At 38.3% G+C, this 20224-nt stretch overlaps 1 protein-coding gene across 1 annotated transcript in view; it reads left to right on the forward strand.

Annotated features, from left to right (window-relative positions):
- The window catches only part of LOC114454579 (retinal-specific ATP-binding cassette transporter-like), a 93924-nt gene that overhangs the window by 38800 nt on the left and 34900 nt on the right, over positions 1-20224 (forward strand). Inside the window, 15 exon segments of the mRNA XM_028435134.1 lie at positions 424-628; positions 1114-1191; positions 1283-1447; positions 4288-4465; positions 4538-4669; positions 5471-5610; positions 5682-5819; positions 13337-13515; positions 13602-13695; positions 14486-14691; positions 14779-14830; positions 16334-16491; positions 17798-17922; positions 19247-19345; positions 19414-19603. Coding sequence (XP_028290935.1) covers positions 424-628; positions 1114-1191; positions 1283-1447; positions 4288-4465; positions 4538-4669; positions 5471-5610; positions 5682-5819; positions 13337-13515; positions 13602-13695; positions 14486-14691; positions 14779-14830; positions 16334-16491; positions 17798-17922; positions 19247-19345; positions 19414-19603 — 2139 coding nt within the window.

A 20224-nucleotide genomic window follows, 5' to 3' on the forward strand; every position in this document is an offset into this window, starting at 1 on the left:
CTGTGCGTCTCTCCAGGATCTCTGTTAAGTTGTTCTCAGCGCACACAGGGGGGCAGACGTCACCTGCTCAGTAGATGATCCTCCTTCACAGAGCATTTAAATGCACTCCTAAATCCAATTTTCACACATTCATAAAGAAAATCTTTGTTTTGCTCCACCTCAGATGTGAGGAATGCCGAATTTTATCTTGGAAATGTTTCTTTTCTTGTTTGACCTCAGTGGGTGGGGCCTCCAAAACAACAAATTTGTATGCTGGGATTGGTCAGATACCAATGTTTCATGAATCACACTTTGGTCATGTCGTACGACACAATGTGAACTCAGATTTACACCCGTTTTGACGTAAGGTTGATAAATGAGGGTCACTTCCTGAAACAACCTCCAACAGGCTTCATTCAACGTAACTCTTTCCTTCTTATCCAGAGTCTTTTGTCCCAAGTGGCGTTTGGTTTTGGTACGGAGTATCTCTCCCGCTATGAGGAGCAGGGAATGGGTCTGCAGTGGAACAACATCCAGACGAGTCTTCTGGAAGGAGACGAGTTCTCCTTTCTCACCTCCATCTGCATGATGTGCGTAGACATTGTCCTCTACGGTGTCCTGGCCTGGTACCTGGACAATGTCTTCCCTGGTTAGTGACTGAGAGACTGAGTAAATTATTAATTTTTTTTTTTGAATGATCATAGCTGACCAATCAGATTAAACGTAAGACACGGTGCCAAAACAGTAATGAATGAATGTAACTATACTTACGCTGTAAACCAAATAAGTTACCAGAACTAAAAAAAATTGAGGCAATCCATTACCTCCGTTTATTTTTAAATTGATGAACTCAAAAGTGCAAAGTTTTCCAGACCTTAAAAGGTTGGATGACTGACTACTTGTACTTTTTCATAACAGTTAAATGAAAGTACCATATGAATTAAGTTTATATTTTTAATTAATCCCTGTTTGAAACAATAGAAATAACTGGACTTTATCATTCTTAGCATGTAATTACTTAATTCTATTAAGTTGTGCTTAAGTTATGCTTACTTTTTCTACTTGAGTAGATACATCAGTACTTTTTACACCTCAAGAAAACATGTCCTTACTGTTTGATTATTTCCACAACAGGACAGTATGGAATTGGTCGTCCGTTTTATTTCCCGTTTCTGCAGCGTTACTGGTTCAACACCGTGGCTCCTGTTTCAGGTACGCTTCTTTTTCCGCACCATCACTGAATGACCGCTTCTCTTTTAAACAACATTGATCTGAGTCTGTTTTTAATCTGGAAACACTAAAGTGGAGCTTCGTAAAAAAGGTTTTGATAACCTGTCAACCAAGAAACAAAAGGGAGTTGAAAAGAAGAAGGAGGAGGACACGAAAGATGGTCATCTTAAACCTAAAATAATGAAGACGACTCATTCATGTGGACCCAAGGACCAGAAGGAGAACAAGGACGAGGATGGTAAGATATTTACATGATGATTTTCACACAAATCTCTTTTTCAGTGAATCGACGAGCAAGCGTTTCAGAAACCACAATGTAGCTACGCTTGGTCAAAATTTTTCATTAGTTTTCCCAAATTCATTTGAAAAAATACCATTCCTAATATAATGTACATAGTATACAAATACTTTAAGTACCATACAACACAGTGACTACAATATATATATGAATCCATTTGCTGTTCTTTAAAAAAGTTGTTTTTTGGTGCTCGAGTCACGTGACTTGGTTCTTCTGTTGCTCAATTCTTCTTCATAATGTAAATGGTGAAGCGACACTGCATCCAGCAGTTCATATATGGTACTGCAGCAAAAATGAAGCAGAAAGATTTCATTTACAACATTTATCTATCAAGTTCCAATGAACTACATCCGGGCCCGCAAAACGTCTCCGCGCCGAATGTTACGTACCAAGTTCCCGAGAATTCAGTGAAATGACTCCACCGAGTAACAAAATGAAATTGTGCAACGTAAAAGCATAATCTACCGTTGAATTACCTTTAAAACATATCTCAGAGAGACAATATTGACTCACAAATAAATGAGAAAATTAATTTAATGTAAATTGCCGAAAAAAAGGGGGGTGGGGGGCCCTAATCGAATTGTGCAAGGCATGTTCATAATCTACGTTAATTACCTTTGAAACAATATATCACACGACTATGTACCCAGAAGCCCCTGGCACCCCCGTGACACGTACGGGGGCCCCATTTATTTCTTGGTATGTGCCAATGATTCGGTACCACCAACCGTCGTAATATTTGGACTTGCAAATAAATGAGAAATCAAATTTTGTTTTTATTTTCTTTGGGACCCCCTGGGCAATTTTAACACTAGTGTACACAACAAGAAGAAGAACAACAAAGCACCAAAGTAAGTGGCGTTTTGAGTCCGATAGCCCGGCCTAAAAATGGTGATTTTTTCAATGACACGATTCAACCTCACAGAGATAAAAAAAATAAATGAAGAAGAAGAAAATAGGGCGGAGCTGCTTTGTTCTTGTAAATAGGACGTTACATTTTATTTGGACTAAAAGCTGGGATTCGTTGGATATTTAATGTCTGAAGAAAATTTTGAGACCAAAATCTTTGTTTATGTCGCCTTTTTTTTTTTTTTTTTTTCATATTTGACAAAATAATTGAGTGTATTTGCTGTTATTGGTTGTGTCTTAGAATGGTTTATATGTTAAAAAAATGGACAGATTCTAGCTGTTAAACGGTATATGAACATGTATTTTGAGCCCAACTCAGTACGGTGGACGTTACGTTGCTTCAACCATTAAATCAACATTGTCAATGATGTTACTAATCATTTGTATATGTTTCACAACCTTGAGACAGTCTATATATTAATTCAATTCTTTCTTTTGCCTCCTCCCCCCTGCCCCCGCGGCTCAATATTAGCACTTTTGGTAAACGTTAGCAGCTGAAAGCTAACGATCTAGTTTCCCTTTCATCAGAATTTGTTGGGTGGGAAACTTGTGTCCTTGTGTGTTTGTGTATTTGTGTGAACATGTGAGTAGATTCTCACCCGTTCTGACGTTAATGCAGTGAACAGGATTTCAGCACTGGAATGCATTTTACTGGTATGATGTCATCGTCTGACTGATGAAATTCTTATTTTTACAGTAACTTTAGCACTGGTGTTAGTAATATTACTATTAGTAATGCTATAATTACTATTACCATAGATTGATAGGGTGGATGTTTTAATACCCTAGATGGAAATTACTCCTACTGTATTTTTCACACATTACACACACTACTACAACACTGCACCACTTCTGTGTTAACTATTCATAAAGGTGGGATGATATATTGTGCAACAAGATATTGCAATATTAAAAGGTCACAAGATGTATTTATAATGCATGTTGGAAAATATGAAGTAGTTTTTTTTAATATGTTTTTAAAATGTTCCTATTGAGTTGAAATGGTCAAAAGTATATAAAGTATAGTCTAGAGATAAAGTCAAATAAACTGCATTTTTTTTTGGTCTTTTTCCTTCCCAAATATAAATTATTTCTATTCCAACTATTGCTAAAAGTATAATTATTATACTACCGGTACGTCTACTGCTACTACACATTCTATTACTTTTATATTATCTATTTATACTTATAGAGCCCTGCTTTGCTTATTGGTTGTCTTTGAACAATGTATGGAAATAATTTTTTGTGATATTTCAAATGTTAAATGTAGGAGAATATGGATAATAATTAGCATTTATAAAAATATATAAATCCGGCATTGTTTAACATCACCCTATTGTGGATGTCCATGAATATGTTCTGTCCCTCCAAAATAAATAAATAAAAAAAAAAAAAAAAATTAAATTAAATTAAATCAAGAGACACAAAATAATAAAATAAGATAACTAAAACAATTTAAAAATAATATAAAATCAATTAGAAAATAAATACAATAATGAAATAAATAAATTAAAATAACAAAATACAATAACAAAAATTAAAAATAATATAAAATCATAAATTAAAAAAAAATACAATTTAAAAAAAAAATACTTATAGTGTAATAGTTAGGGTTTTAGCTACAACCATGTCTACGCCTCCCAATGCTAATCAAATTAAAAATAATCTATAAAAATCTATATATATAAAAAAATATTCTTATAGTGTATAGTTACAGTAAGGTTTTAGCTACAACCATGTCTAACAACCTCCGAATGCTAATACTATCGCATAATTATTATTTTTTCCTTTTTGGTCGTTGTGTAAACTTATAATATTTGTATTTTTGTTGTTGAATAGAACTGTGGTGTTTTCTCTCTTGCTGTGAACAGAACAGTCATTCCTGGAGTCAGAACCAGGAGAGCTGACGAAGGGCGTCTGTGTTGAGAACCTAGTAAAGTTCTTCAGTGGTTCTTCTTCTCCAGCTGTGGACGGACTCAGCATCAACTTCTATGAGAGTCAGATCACAGCCCTGCTGGGCCAGAACGGAGCAGGAAAGACCACCACCATGTGTGGTAGTAACACAAGTGATACCATTATAAAGAAAAATAGACATGTTCTTCATAAATGTTCCTGTTTCAGGTCCATTCTCACTGGTATTTTCCCTCCAACCTCTGGAACAGCCATGATTTATGGGAACGACATCCGTACAGACATGGACAGCATCCGAACATCTTTAGGAACGTGTCCTCAACACAACGTCCTCTTTCACTAGTACGTTACTTTATTACACATTTATTACTAATCACCACAATACATACAGTAAGAGCAGGGGTTCTCAACTTTGGGGGCACGAGACACTGGGAGGGGGTCAGCAGATTTCCTTCAAGAAACTTTTTTTTAACAATTTGAGCAATTCTTGATTATTTTTACCATTTTTCTGCAACTACAACCAAACTCACCATATTTTAACCTATTTTCATCACTTTTTCTTTCCATATTTTTGTTCCTTTTAATGCATTTTTGCTACATTACTCCCATTTCTGACACTTCTTTCTCCATTACATTTCAATGCATTCAATCCATTTTCAAGACATTTTCAGCATTTATAAACCCTTCACTACTTTTTCCATCTAATGTCACATATGATTGTCACTTTTAATCTCTTTTCATCATATTTCATGCTTTTTTTTGCCATTTAAAACCACATTCAAATGTGTCATGCCCATTATTTGTCAGTTTAAACAAATTGTTCCAATATTGACACTTTGAACCCTTTTTACCACTTTTTCTGTCTGTTTTTGTTACTATAATTTGAAATTTTTTCCACCATTTTTGGTCACTTTGAACCCATTTTATTTCTGATTAAAACAAAGATTTCCATTTTTAAGATGACTATAACAATAATAAGCTTCCTGTATAATGGTGTATGTTATTCAGATGAATAAATGTGGTTATAATATATTCATAGAACAATGGACAAAAGATTGAGAACCACTGCTTTAGTAGTCACACAACATTTACATCACACAATGATTGAGTTTTATCTTAAAAACAATATTTGTTCATTTCCAGCATGACTGTAGCCGAGCACATCCTCTTTTACTCGCTACTGAAAGGACGTTCAGTAAACGAGGCTGAGGAGGAGGTGGAGAACATGATGCAGGATCTGGGTTTTCCTCACAAGAGGAATGAACTAACAAAGAATCTGTCAGGTTAGGATGGAGCAGACATTGAAATGCTGCGTATGTTTGTACAATAAGCAGGTTCTGATGGTGTCATTCAGGGGGCATGCAGAGGAAGTTATCAGTAGCTCTGGCCTTTGTGGGCGGAGCCAAGGTGGTGATCCTGGACGAGCCCACCTCAGGGGTCGACCCCTACTCCAGACGCTCCATCTGGGACCTGCTGCTCAAGTATCGCTCAGGTAAAAAGGGATTCAAACGTGCATGAAATCACAGAACATCTATTTAATTTAAATATACCAGAGACAGTTACAGTTAAACAGTAATAATCAATACTCCTTTTACTGGATTCACAAAATGAACAAAGTTTAATTATACTAACATTTAGGGCAGGAATCATCTGATCCAAGTGTAATATCATCAACATTCATGTCAACATTTAAAATAATGACCAATGTGAGTATTAATACAGGGAAGAACAAAGGTTTTCATCTGTATTTCTGTTTTTGCTGGTTTTTAAAGTCATTTTGTATGTTTTTCTCTCCATTTAATGTGTTTTTTCCTGTTATTTTTGTTTATTTTGATTGTCATTTTGTATGTTTTTGGAGACATTTTGTGCATTTGTGTTTTCTTTTTGTGTGTTTTTCTGTAATTTTGTTTTTAAAGACATTTCTTTGTATTTTGGTTGTCGTGTGGGATACTAATTGGTTAATGTTGTTTTTTTATTCTCTTTAGTATGTTTTTTCTGATATGTTTTGGAGGCATTTAGTACATTTTGTTATCCTTTTATGTGTTTTTGGAGTCATTTTGTATATCTTTTTTTTGTTTTTGTTTTATAAATTTTTCTGTTATTTTTGATTATTTTAATTGTCATTTTGTATGATTTTTGGAGCCATTCTGTGCATTTACTGATATTTTTCTTATCCATTTATGTGTTTTTCTGTCATTTTGTAAGTTTTTTAAAACTTTTGTGTATTTTGGTTATTTTTGTTTTTTTTCCTGTCCATTTGTTTGTATGTGTTTTTGAGTCATTTTGTGCATTTTTGTTTCCCATTGTGTTTTTTTTGGAAGACATTTTTGTGTTTTTTGGTTATTGTTTGGTTTTCTTTCGTTTTGTGTGTTTTGGGGTCAATTTGTATATTGTTCTCCCATTTAATGGTTTTTGTCAGCATTTTGTATATTTAAAAAAAAAATAATAATAAAAAAATATATATATATATATTTTTTTTTTTTGTTTATTTTGATGATCATTTGATTGTTTTTTTGATTTTTTTGTAGTAATTTCCTGTATTTTTGTTATCCTTCTTCTGCACAAACTCGCATTCACCTTCTCAAACCGACAATACACCTTCACCAGGTGTCCCTTTGGTTACGCTAACTCTCCAGCAGAGTTTAACATCTTTTTAAACAAAACATGCCCGGACGCTAGCGATCGCGGCACCCTCATATATGTCGACGACATACTAATGAGAAACACTACTTTTACAGACCACATGAGCGAAATCGATCATGTACTGACCCAACTCACCTGTGCTGTGCCAAAATCTCACTGTCCAAGTGTCAATGGTGCCGCACAAAGGTGAACTACGTCGGTCTGCTAGTCAGTAGTAATGGTGTAGACCACAGACACAACGCACCCAGGGCCTCCAGAACCTCAAGGTTCCACGGGATGTTTCGGGCTTAAGAAGCCTCCTTGGTATCTGCAACTACTCCAGACAATTCATCGACAATTACGCTGACTTAGCCAAACCTCTGTACACACTCCTAAAAAAGGATGTACCGTTCCTTTGGGTCAGCCCCAACAGAACGCTATGCAGACTTTAATCGACACACTAACAAAGGCTCCGTGCCTTGCCTACCCTGACCACAACTGGGAATTCCATCTCGAAGTGGGCTTTTCAGCACACTGTCTCAGTTCCGGTCTGTACCAGATACACGACACGGTCAGGCGAGTGGTTGCTTATGCAAGCAAAACCTCGCCGACCCCGAACTCAAATACAACAATTGCGAAAAGGCTCTGTTAGCTACGGTGTGGGCTGTGAAACATTTCTCCAACTATGTTGGAGGTCAAAAGGTCATTGTCAAAACACAACACCAACCAGTGGTGTTCCTAGACATCCAGCGCCTAAGAGATGGCGTGGTTACAAACGCTCGCGTCGCATCTTGGATGATGGCCCTGCAAAGCTTTGACCTTGAAGTTCGTTATAGGCAAAACCGCAAGACGTCATTGGGTATGGATTTGGCCGCATGTCAACCTCTGCCCCAGCAACGCCTCTGCTCAAGCTGCGTCAGCCGGCACTCAGCCCTGTAAGTCACACCTGCCTCCGATCCTAACCGACCCTCTGTCCGACACTCCCTCGAATCACCATTTCTTTGACCCTAGCGTATGTACAGCTATGGCCACAGTTTTTGTTGATGGATGTTCTTTCCACCAAAACCCCCTGGTACACGCTGGGGCCGGTCTAGTCTGGGTCGACAACGTCCCCAGCGAACCGATGATGTTTAAATTAGGCGAACAAACTTCTCAGTTTGCAGAGGTAGCTAGCATCCTCATTACCCTACAACATGCCGCCGACCATGGCCTCAGAAACTTGGTAATCTGCACTGTTTCTAATTATGCGCGACTCAGCTTTGTGTGCCATCTACCTGTGTGGAAGGCCAATGGCTTCATGACATCAAATCACAAACCTGTTAAACACAAAGACCTTTTCATTGCATGTGACCACTTGGTGTTAAAACAGGACATACAGGTCTACTGGAAAAAAGGTCAAGGGCCACTCGAAGGTTTAGTTCGGGACCTCAACGAAAAAGCTGATGCCCTCGCCAAACAGGGGGCGCTAATCAGGGACACCCTGGTCATTCGACCCAACCATATCATCGAGCCCCAACCAGTGTCGGTGAATGCCGTTACGCGCTCATCGCGCTGCTGCCGAAATCTATACACCAACATCCTCGCAGGTCACCGCAACGGTAAAAGCTGCTTTCACCGACAATGACGCTACAAAGCCAAGACCCCGCAATCTCTTTCATGATTCGCCTCATGGGGGACGATACACCAAACAATCCCTCCTCCTCTGACTTTGCCTCCACACCCAACCTCGACCAACTGTTCGCTGTCCGTCGCTCGTTACAGATAGTCAAGGGCGTCTTGGTCCATGTTTCTGCGGACTCACGATTGCATGCGTTTGCCGTCCCACAGAACCAAAGGGGGGTGATATTGGCACACGCCCATGACGCGCCCTGCGCCGGACACAGAGGAGTCAAGGCCACAACGACAGCTCTACAACAGATCGCATACTGGCCACACATGAAAAAGGACGTAACAGACTACATAAAAGGATGTCTAGTCTGTTGTCAGTTCCTACCTTCAAATCCAATACACCGAGCGCCTTTACAAAAGAGAGGAATCACTTTTCCTTGGCCCGACCTCAAAATCGACTGGGTCGGACCCCTAACCAAGTCCACCAGAGGAAACAATATTTCCTCCCATGACATGCGCGTTCACAAAATGGGTCGAGTGTCTACCTGCACCAAAAGATACTGCAATGATGACAGCGTTTCTGTTCGTCAACATGTCTTTTCAAAGTTCGGCTTACCGACCCGCATCAGCTCTGACAGAGGAACTCATTTTCACCGCTGACACGATGAAACAGCTCTGGCAGATCCTTGGGGTCAAAGCCACTTTCACATTAGCTACCACCCTCAGTCCTCGGGATAGGTGGAACGGTCCAATCGCACAGTGGTAGAAATCTTAAAGAAATATGTGTCTGCCAACCAAAAGGACTGGGACGTCAAACTTCCCCGAGTTCTAATGGCGATCAGGCAACACCCAGTAAATCAACCGGCGTCCCACCATTTGAAATGATGACGGGCAGGCAAATGACTCTACCCACACACCTTCTGTACCAACCAGGACAAGCTAACATTGCTACCGCTTACACCACTCACCAATACATGACCGATCTTGAGAACCACCTTCGAGCAACTTTCGCGTTTGCTCAAAAACACCTCAAAGAGAGTGCAAAAGGCCGTATAACCTACTACAACCAGAAAGCCTCACAGGAGGAACTACAGGTGGGAGACCGCGTCTGGTATTACAGCTTTGCTCCGCCCGCCGGCAAAAACGATCATCATGCAACCAAACTGGTGAAGAAATTTCTTCCCAAATGGACAGGACCCTACCTGGTCACTGATAAACTGTCTCCAGTGGTGTACCAAATAAAGATTCCGAGCACAAAAACCGAACCAAAGCTCAAATGGGTCCACCGAAACCAAATTAAGCTATACAGAACACCAAAATCAACAGACAAGCCATCAACCGCGCGCTGAATAAACCCTACGAGCCGAAAGATAGCATTCCTAATTAGCCGACATAAACTAGGAACTAGAATCCACTACACTATTTTGTCCCACTGAAGACACACCTGAGGGTCAGGACTTAACCATGTTGGTTGATCCGTAAACTTCCAATCAGCCATCCCATTGATCAGGCCCCTAAACATTAGCATATCTAACACCCCGCTACAAAGACCACCAACTCGTCTCATTATATAGGCACAGGCCTAATGTAGTTAGAGCAAAAGAAAGCTCTTCTTTTTCTCTCATTTAGTTTAAGCTCCCTTAAGAATTTATTTTTGTGTGTTTAGATTTAATTCTTTTATACCCTGCATGCGTTGTCTTTGTCTTATTGATGTGCACCAGGAGTAACTGACCGATACCACGCTATCTATGTGTTTATGTGTACACTTTTTTGTTACCCCATCCTGCTGATCCCAAATTACATGTTCGCACCGAGCATTGTTGAGGGACACATAGCAACATATAGTACACACACCTAGTCTGCCTCCCTGGTCCAGTGGCGCTCACTGCCAAGCGGCGCCCCAGAATCGACTCCATGGTCGCCCTACTCCTACCTCCATGGCCCATGGGCATTAACAACAGGCAATGCTCCAACGCCAGCCACCAAGGGCTCCAGTCTTCAACTTCCCGGGGCTCCAGTCTTCAACCTCCTGGGGCTCCAGTCTTCAACCTCCAGGGGCTCCAGTCTTCAACCTCCAGGGGCTCCAGTCTTCAACCTCCAGGGGCTCCAGCCTCAACCACCAAGGGCTCTAGCTTCAACCTCCCAGCATTGCCTCCAGTATTGACTTCCTGGCAATGCTGCTCATCCCAACATCAAGGTGAGAGTGATTTCCCTACCCGACAGGGGAAAACACCTCCAATTTCCAACAAGGACGTTGGACTTTTGTCACTCCTGAACTTTCGTCAGTGTGTGTGAGGACCTCAACACACCTTTACCTGTTTCCAGTTTTCTTCAACTTGAAGGTTCGTTCCCTCTTTTGTTTCCTCAAAAGAACTTTTTGATAAGAGCTTCAAAGCATTGAAACCTTATCAACAGGGGGATTATGTAGGGAACCAAATCCTCCAAGTTGATCTTTGACTTAAGACACTAGTTTCACCAGTCAATGGAGTCAGAGAGTCTGTCTCCTACTGTGAAATGCAAACGTGCCCCACAGGGGGATCTTCTCCCTCTTCCTGCCCGAACAAAAGAACAGGAGAATCCAAGAACAGTTTTCCTCCTATATCACCTCTCTGCTACATTACAATCAAAAGGAAACAGTCAGTCAATGTTTACATGCTAAGTTTTCAAACTCTGTGCTCCGACCCCCTGCAGATGTTGTCACCTCCAGAACCCAAACCACTGGTCACACAGGACGTTGGAATTACACTAGCTCTCCTGCTCAAATGAGAACAAAGAACATGTGCTTGACTGGAAAGTCACAAAAGAAAGGATTATTGTTACGGGTTCCTGCAGAAATTGAAATTGCAAATATTGTCTGTCCTATGCCACTCTTTTCATGTAATTCAATAACCAACAGAATGCTATTTTAAAGTGTTTATCATTTAAAAGGTGCTTGAAATACTAAAAAACATCACAAAGCTTAGTTCAAGGTACTGAATGTTAACCATATGATAAAGAAAATTCCTTAACCCGAATTTAGACATTCAGGTTTATTAAGTACTAACTATGCTATTTTTCAGCCGTGTCTGGTATCTAACTGTTTCATTATAGATGATATATTAGATATGATGTTGAAAAAGATGCTTGGAAATATGTGGAATTAATTATTAGGCATTCTTCTATGTTTAGGAACTCCCTCTGTTGTCTATGTCATTCCACTACACACCCACACTTGAGACACACCCACAAGCTGAAAGCAGAGACATTGACCAATCACCGATATGATCTCAGAATGATCAACCAAGACACCTCCTCCAAAAGGCGTCTCCAAATTATTTTTAAAAAAGACGCGCTGCCCGAAACTTTTGTTTTGGACGCGGGCGTTCAAGCTCACACGTGTTCCCTCATGTTTCCAGTCTTTTATTTCATTTTTATTTTATTTGTAGTTGTATCAGTTAGACTTTTTAAGAACCTTGCTCGCAGTGAAAGCCTAAGACGCAAAAGAACGTGCCTGAAAGCCGACCTTCCAAACCGTGGTCCCTCTTAGTCTGAAACTGGCTGCGATCATCCCAGAAGGGGTTGTGGATCGGCCAATAGAACCACTGCTGTGTAACGAAACAGAACTCAACGGCGGCTGCCAGCGCAGCTATACTGCTACACAGACGTTGTTCCTGCAAACCCAGAACATCTCCAGGTCCAACCAGACCACATCTCAAGATATGGACCAGTGAACAATGGACCAGCAGAACTGACTCACTTAAACTACAATACAACCCCATACTTACACTCCACTCACAATCCACCACATATATGTTTGTCCGTCTCCCCCCGTCTGTCTTCCCTCTTTGTTATGATGTTATTCTTTGATTTTACAATAATTAGTGATTCACTTTACTTCATGTAATCCTCACCTTTATTAGCTTAAAAATGCATTTCATCATGGTTTAATCACCGCATTGTTCTCGTTTCTTACTGGATTATGCAAATAAAAGGTTAAACTTAATCTTTGATTCCTCTGATTCATTAAAGCTGTGATGATGGTGTAGACTTGCTGTTAGAATTCACTTCCCTGATTTAATACTTTGTTTAGTCTAAAGAAAAACTTACACACATTTCCTCTTTTTAAAGAGGTGGCACCCAGTAATTCATTGAGCTAATATTAATAATCATAATTAATATTCTCATTCATATAACCCATTATTAACTACCCTTGTTCTCCTACACTTTGTTTATTTTCATTGTCAATTTATATGTTTTTTGGAGTCATTTTATGCATTTTTGCTATAATTTTTTGGAGATATTTTTGTGTATTTTGGTTATAGTTATCGGTTGTTTCTGTGTGTTTTTGTAGTCTTATATTTTTTTCTGTCATTGTGTGTGTTTTTTGAGTAATTTTCTCCCAATTGTGTTTTTGTTGTTGTTTTGCAAATATTATTTTTTTTTGTTTATTTTCATTTTGTTTTTAGAATCATTTTGTGCATTTGTCTGGTATTTTTTTGTCATCCTTTTGTGTAATTGTATTATCTTTTTTTGTGTTTTTCCGTAATTTTGTATATTTTTGGAGACCTTTTTGTGTGTTTTTGTTGTGTTTACTTAACAAAATTAGACCAAGGGTCCCATTCGGACCCCTGGGCTGCCATTGGCCCATGTCTAATTTAGAGATAGAACCTTTAAGACAGTGTAAAAGTACACTCTAAACATTATTTGATCTAAATAATGAATATTTTAATTGTATCTCTGCTGATGGGTTGACATGAGGCCCACGGTGTTCTAACAGTGTTAGATGTGTATCATTTGTAGGACGTACAGTCATCCTGTCCACTCACCACATGGACGAGGCCGACCTGCTGAGTGACCGCGTGGCCATCATGTCTCAGGGTCGTCTCCACTGCTGTGGTTCTCCGATATTCCTCAAGAACTGCTTTGGAGCTGGTTTCTACCTCACATGTGTGCGTCGGATGAAACGTGACACTCTAAAGGTGGGGACTCATGGCAGAATAATGTTCAATATCTGTTTTAACAATATTCAAATTAAGATTGCTTTCTGGTGTTTTTTCTAATCCAGGCCAACAGTGAATGCACTAAATGTTGCTCCTGTAAATGTTCAAAATGTTCAAAGTTTGAGGCAAACCAGGAAGTTCCTGACAGACCAATGGAAGGTGAGGATTCACTTTCAAATTTTGGTAATGGGAAACTTTTACCACAAAAATGTAAGAATAATAATAATCAATCAGAGTATTATTTTTGTCTTTTTCCAATTCTGCGCATTTTTGTAGTCGTCTTATGTACTTTTTGAATAAGTTTTGTGTATTTTTGTCGTTGTTTTACATGTTTTTCTGTTTTTTGTGCCTTTTTGTGCTTGTCTTGTGTGTTTTTGAAATCATTTTGTGTATTTTTGTTTTCATCTTGTAAATTTTTTTGTCATTTCATACCATTGTATCATTTAAATTTTTCTCATCTTTTTTGTGTATTTTTGTAGTTGTTTTGGGTGTTTTTGTTTTTGCTTTGTATATTTTTGTTTTCATATTGGGTTTTTGGAGTAATTTTGTGTATTTTTGTAGTCGATTTTGTTGTCGGATTGTATAATTTTTGTGTAATTATGTATTTAGATTGTGTTTTTTGGAGTCATTTTGTTTTTTTGTCGGTTTGTATCATTTTGTGTATTTTTGTTGTCAGTATATTATTTGTGTATATTTGGAGTCATTTTTGTAGTCGTTTTTGTTGTTGGATTGTATATTTTTTTTGCATATTTTTACATTTTTCAGATTGTATTTTTGGAGCCATCTGTCATTTTCGTGGTTTCTTGTTGGTGTTTTGTAGATTTTTCAGCTATATATATTGTCGTGTGGTATACTTTTGAAGCAATTTTATATTTTTTTGTGTTCCTTTTGTGTCATTTTGCTGTTGTTTTGTGTTTTAATAGCCATAATATTTATCTAAAATGTCCAGGTGACTTGGAACAAATTACAGCGTTGGTTCAACATCACGTGCCTGAGGCTCGTCTGATGGAGGCGATCGGTCAGGAGCTGACGTTTCTACTTCCTAATCGTAACTTCCAGCCTGAGGCGTACGCCGCTCTGTTCAGAGAGCTGGAGGAAACACTGGGAGACATCGGACTCAGCAGCTTTGGTGTGTCTGATGCTTCACTGGAGGAGGTGGGAAGTTGACTAACTCATTAAAGTAGTTTCTATGTATCTCATCATGGAGAAGTCTTGGATCGTAAATCATATATTTTCTCGCAGATCTTCCTGAAAGTCACTGCAGACGGGACAACCAACAAGATGTGTGTTCAAGGTAAAAATAAACACTCAAACTGTTGAAGGTTGTTGTTTCAAATGATTCACAAAAAAACTGGAAGAAATTAGTTCAATGAAAGTAATTTCGGTCCATAATATAGAACCCTTATCCATAGTGTACAACAGACCTGGGCAACTGTCGGTTCGGGGGCCACATGTGGCACGCGGTCTAATTTTATGCGACCCCCAAAAGTAAACACACACAAAATAACAGAAAAATAACTGGAAAAACTATAGAAAACGTCAAAAATACACAAAAATTTGCTCCTGCAGCACAAATTGACTCCAAAACCAAACAAAATGAGAGAAAAGCATACAAAATAACAACAAAATGCATTCAATGACTCAAATGCAAATCACAACCATAATACACAAAAAAGACCCGATGAACCATAAATGACAACCAAACATATGAAATAGACAATATGCAAGACAACAACAAAAACACACAAAATTACTACAAAAACACACAAAATGATTTCAAAAACACACAAAATTACTACAAAAACACACAAAATGATTTTAAAAACACACAAAACCACTACAAAAAGGCACAAAAATGACAAAAAAAAAAAAAACACATGTTAAACAACAACAAAAATACACCAAAACTACTTCACAAATGTGCAGAATTGGAAAATGACAACAAAATATACAAAACTAGAAAATCACTCGGAGAGCGCAGACCTCCGTCAAGTGATATATTAGAACACAGTGCACTATTTTATTTAAATGGTGCCACATCACGATTTGTCACAAACCTGCAAAGAGTACATCACAAGTACCGGGCACACAATGCACTTCCCTACCACTACTATGCAGACAGATAAACGGAGGGTGAAACGTAACCTCCCACTCTGCGCTTGGCAGAGGTAACAATAACAAAAACACACAGACTCTTTGTTCTTTTATTCTCTGATTGGTGATTATTATTAATGCTGACATGAATGTTGATCATGTGACTCTCGGATCAAATGCAACCACACTTTTGTGGTAAAAGTTGCCCATCTTTGATCATAGGTCCAAACCGCACCAAACTTTGAAGCTGAAGTCCTTACCTGTCATCAGTCTGTCAGGAACTTCAAAGATAAGAAAAAACAAAAATACACAAAACGACTTCAAAAACATGACCTGGAATAAAAACACATACAAATTCTACAAACTGACAACAAAAATAGACAAAATGACTACAAAAACACATAAGATGATTACAACAATAACATTAAAATATCCAAAACGACCACAAAAACACACAAACCCTTAGTTTTTTTTCTTGTATTAATGTCCATTGGTCATTATTGTAAATGATAGCATGAATGTAATAACTTGGTCCTCGGATCTGACACGCACATTCTTGTAATAAAACTTGCCCATCTCTGGTGTACAAGATCAACTCGACCAGTGCACGAGTAAAGCTTGTGCTTGGACATGCATGCATCGGTCAAATAGTTTTAAAAACATGAATTCAGTTTCTTTATCATGACGTAAACCTGTATTCTAGAGACAAACGGCCAGAGTCCATGTGATGGAAGTGAAGGCAGAGCAGGAAAAGGATCGTACCAGGTCAGAGGATTCCATCTCATCATCAAACAGTTCATTGCTCTGTTGATCAAAAGGTTGCAGCATGCCACACGCTCCTATAAAGACTTCATAGCACAGGTACAGAACGCTTTGATTCACTGCTGGAGGAGATTATTTAAAGTGTAAACCTCATAGATCAATAAATCAAAGAATAATTACTCTAAAAGGTTGAAATTGCCATTTGATCTCCATCGTAAACACTTTTCCTATTTCCTACATTGCATTGTGGGATGTGGAGTCCGATAGAGCAGTGGTTCTCAACCTTTTCAGCTCAAGACCTTCAAAATAAAGGTTCCAGAGAGTAGCTGAAGGTGGTTGAACACAGACATTGAAGAACAGTCATGTGGAGACAGGGTCATCTATAAGGGGGAATAAAGGGGAGAGATTTTTCCATAAAGTCAGCAAAATAATGGTCCATTGTTCTATGAATTTGTGATTATCACATTTATTTATTCATCTGAATAATATCCACTGTTATCCAGGAAGTTTATTATTATAGTCATCTTAAAGATGGAAATCCCGTGACCAAAAATGGTGGAAAATGTGGGCAAATGAGATTTTAAAAACCACAGAAATTGGGTAAAAGTTGTAAATTAGAGTGGACAGAAACAGACAGAAACAGGTAAAAAGGTTCAAAGTGTCAATATTGGCTTAAAAGTGGTAGAACAAGGCACAATTAGTTTACATTAAACATGTGGTTTAATTGAATGGTTAAAAGGGTTTATGAGTGCTGAAAATGTCTTGAAAGTGGAAAAACAATTGCAAAAAAGGCATTGGAATTTGTTGAAGTGTCAGAAATGGCTGTAATGTAGCAAAAAAAATGCATTAAAATGAGCAAAAATATGACAAGAAAAATTGTTGCAGAAAATGGGTACACATAAGCAAAAATGGGACCCTGACCCCAAGGTTGAGAACCTCTGCTGTAGATAGATGCGTTCAAGTATTTTAACCTAATTCTTACTGTGATTTCTTGTTTGTCACCAAATTTTATAAATGAAAGCAGAAAAGATCTGAATCCAGACGGAATGCAATGTGTGGTGAAGTGAGGTGATTTCACTGGGAATACTGGGAACAAACTAGAAGAAAAAATGAGTCAAACCAGTCTCTGTCCTCCTTGTCTGGAGAAGAAACTCAAGTAAAAACTCTTCTACAGGACTCCATATCCCACAATGCAATGCACCAAACTTGACTAACAACAGAAATGTCAATGTTTTACACCTTTTTATAGACCACATGGTCTTCAATTTAAATTACTTTTAGATCTGATTAAACATTTTTAATATTCAGCAACTTTAAATCTAGTTTTATTTAATTGCCAGACTTTTTTAAATGACGAGCTCCTTTTAGCTTCCTGTAGTTTGTAACTTGCTGTTTCCTCTTCCAGATTGTACTTCCTGCCAGTTTTGTTTTTGTGGCGTTGTCGTTCACACTCATCGTTCCTCCTTTTGGTGAATATCCCAGTTTAACCCTCACTCCATGGATGTATGGGAGACAGTACACCTTCTTCAGGTGGGAAACAACGTATTCAATCAATGTTGTACTGGATCAATATAATACAACTAAAATAAACAATACACATTCCTCTCAGTGTAGAGATCCAGAAGAGACAAAATGCCTTTGATTTGAACTTCAGTGCATGATTTCTGAGTTTTATTACATTAATAATGGCAGGCTGCGGGAAATATACACCCCTTAATTTTATTTGGCCCGGCCCCCAAAGTGAATGCACAAAATGACAGAAAAAATAGACAAGAACTGTGTTAAACTTCAACAATTAAACACTTGTATTGATGTTTAGACTACATACACAAATATACAAGACAACAAATATACAGAAAATAATTTCCAAAAAACGTTCAAAACGACAAGAAAAATTTACAAAGTGACTCGAATAAAAACAAAAGATGAGTGCAGGAATACAGACACACAAGATTACTGTAAAAATATACAAAAAACGCTCAGAACGATAACAACAAATACATAAAATGACTCCAAAGATGCACAAGATGACTACAAAATACACAAAATTACACAAAATTACAAGAAAAGTAAACATATATGATGGATGAATATTCAAAATGACAACAAGAAAAATTTAGTGACTCCGGAGACGCACATGACGATGACAAAAATACGCACAGTGACACAAAAATTAAATAAAAATTAAAATCCAACTCAAGAACAAAAATACACAATGTGGCTGCAAAGATACACAAGATGACAACACAAATGAACACAAATGATACACACAAACAAAATACATACATATACAAAGTGACTCCAAATACACAAAAAATAACTACAAAAATTACAAATCCAGAACAAAAATACACAAAATGAGTCCGAAGACACACAAAATGACTACAAAAAGAACACAAAAAATACAAATAGACAATGAAAATACACAACCCCCACCCTCAAAAAAAAAAAAAAAAGAAGAAAAAAAAATGTAAACAAACTAAAACAACCAAAAAATCACAAAATAAAAATCCCACACAGAAATAAACACAAACTCTTTGTTGTTTCCTGTGTTAACGCTTTGATTGGTCATTATTCTAAATGTTGACATGAATGTTGATCATGTGACCTTCAGATCAGATATGATCACAGTTTTGTGGCTTTGCTGTGATAAAGTCTCTGATATTATAGTTGAGTCTCACAGCATCACTAGTGGAACTACTGTACATACTGTTATTAGTCAGGTGAAGTGTAATCAACACAACTTTATATATACAAAGGTTCTATAACAAAGGCTCTGATAGATCAAAAAAATGATTAAAAGTTGCTGCAGTGGATTTAAAATGATCTTTTTTTTGTTTTCCTCTCCCTATAGTAATGAACGTCCTCTGGATGCTCACATGAGATACTTTGCTGAGGTGTTGCTGGACAAACCAGGGTTTGGGACCCGCTGCATGGTTGATGAACCCCTGCAGTACGTCCCTTTCACACATTTATATTTAACGTTTTAGATCATTCTCTCACACGTTCTGTCACGGGCAGAGATTTCCCCTGTATCAACATCACCACAGAGTGGGAGATGCCTCTGGTGGACCCAGCTCTAATAGAGATGTTGGATGGTCCAGAGTGGAGCTCCATCAGACCCTCACCACAGTGTGTGTGTAGCAGCAGCTCTAAACTCACCATGATGCCCCAGTGTCCCCACGGAGCAGGAGGACTGCCTCCTCCACAGGTACACACACACACACACACACACACACATCCACACACACACACACAGACACAGACACACACACACAACAAACACACACACACACACACACACACACAACAAACACACACACACACACACACAAAAAACAGAGATTACATGTCCACGTTCCCTTTTATTTGGACTTCTTTTCCTCCTCCTCTTTTATTTTTCTCCAAAACTGTTGCTCGAGGCCTTAGCTGTCCTTTTCCTGATTGAAAAAAATGGTAAAAAAGCAGTGGCTATCCGTACGATTGCCGTATCAATATACCGACATTCTATCCGTACGCAGCGCCCCTATCAGGCCAGTGTAGGTCACGTGACTAAGACTAAACCTCATCCTAACCCTATGACGATACGTACGTGTACTTCGGTAACCGTACCAATAGTACCGGGGGTTGTCCGTACAGCAACCCTACAAATAGACACTTTCTAAAAAAATCATCCTGTTCTGGCTCCTCAATAGCTCGGTGACTTGAGACGCACATGCGCCCCACGTCATGTGATGTGACAGACAGTCATTTTATTTCGTAATTTTATTTCTTTTCAAGGCAGAAAAGTAAAAATTATTTTATGATTTATTTTTTTTTTAATTCCCAAGGG

This window comes from Gouania willdenowi, chromosome 20, assembly GCF_900634775.1.
Source record: "Gouania willdenowi chromosome 20, fGouWil2.1, whole genome shotgun sequence".
In the NCBI taxonomy this organism is placed as follows: domain Eukaryota; kingdom Metazoa; phylum Chordata; class Actinopteri; order Blenniiformes; family Gobiesocidae; genus Gouania; species Gouania willdenowi.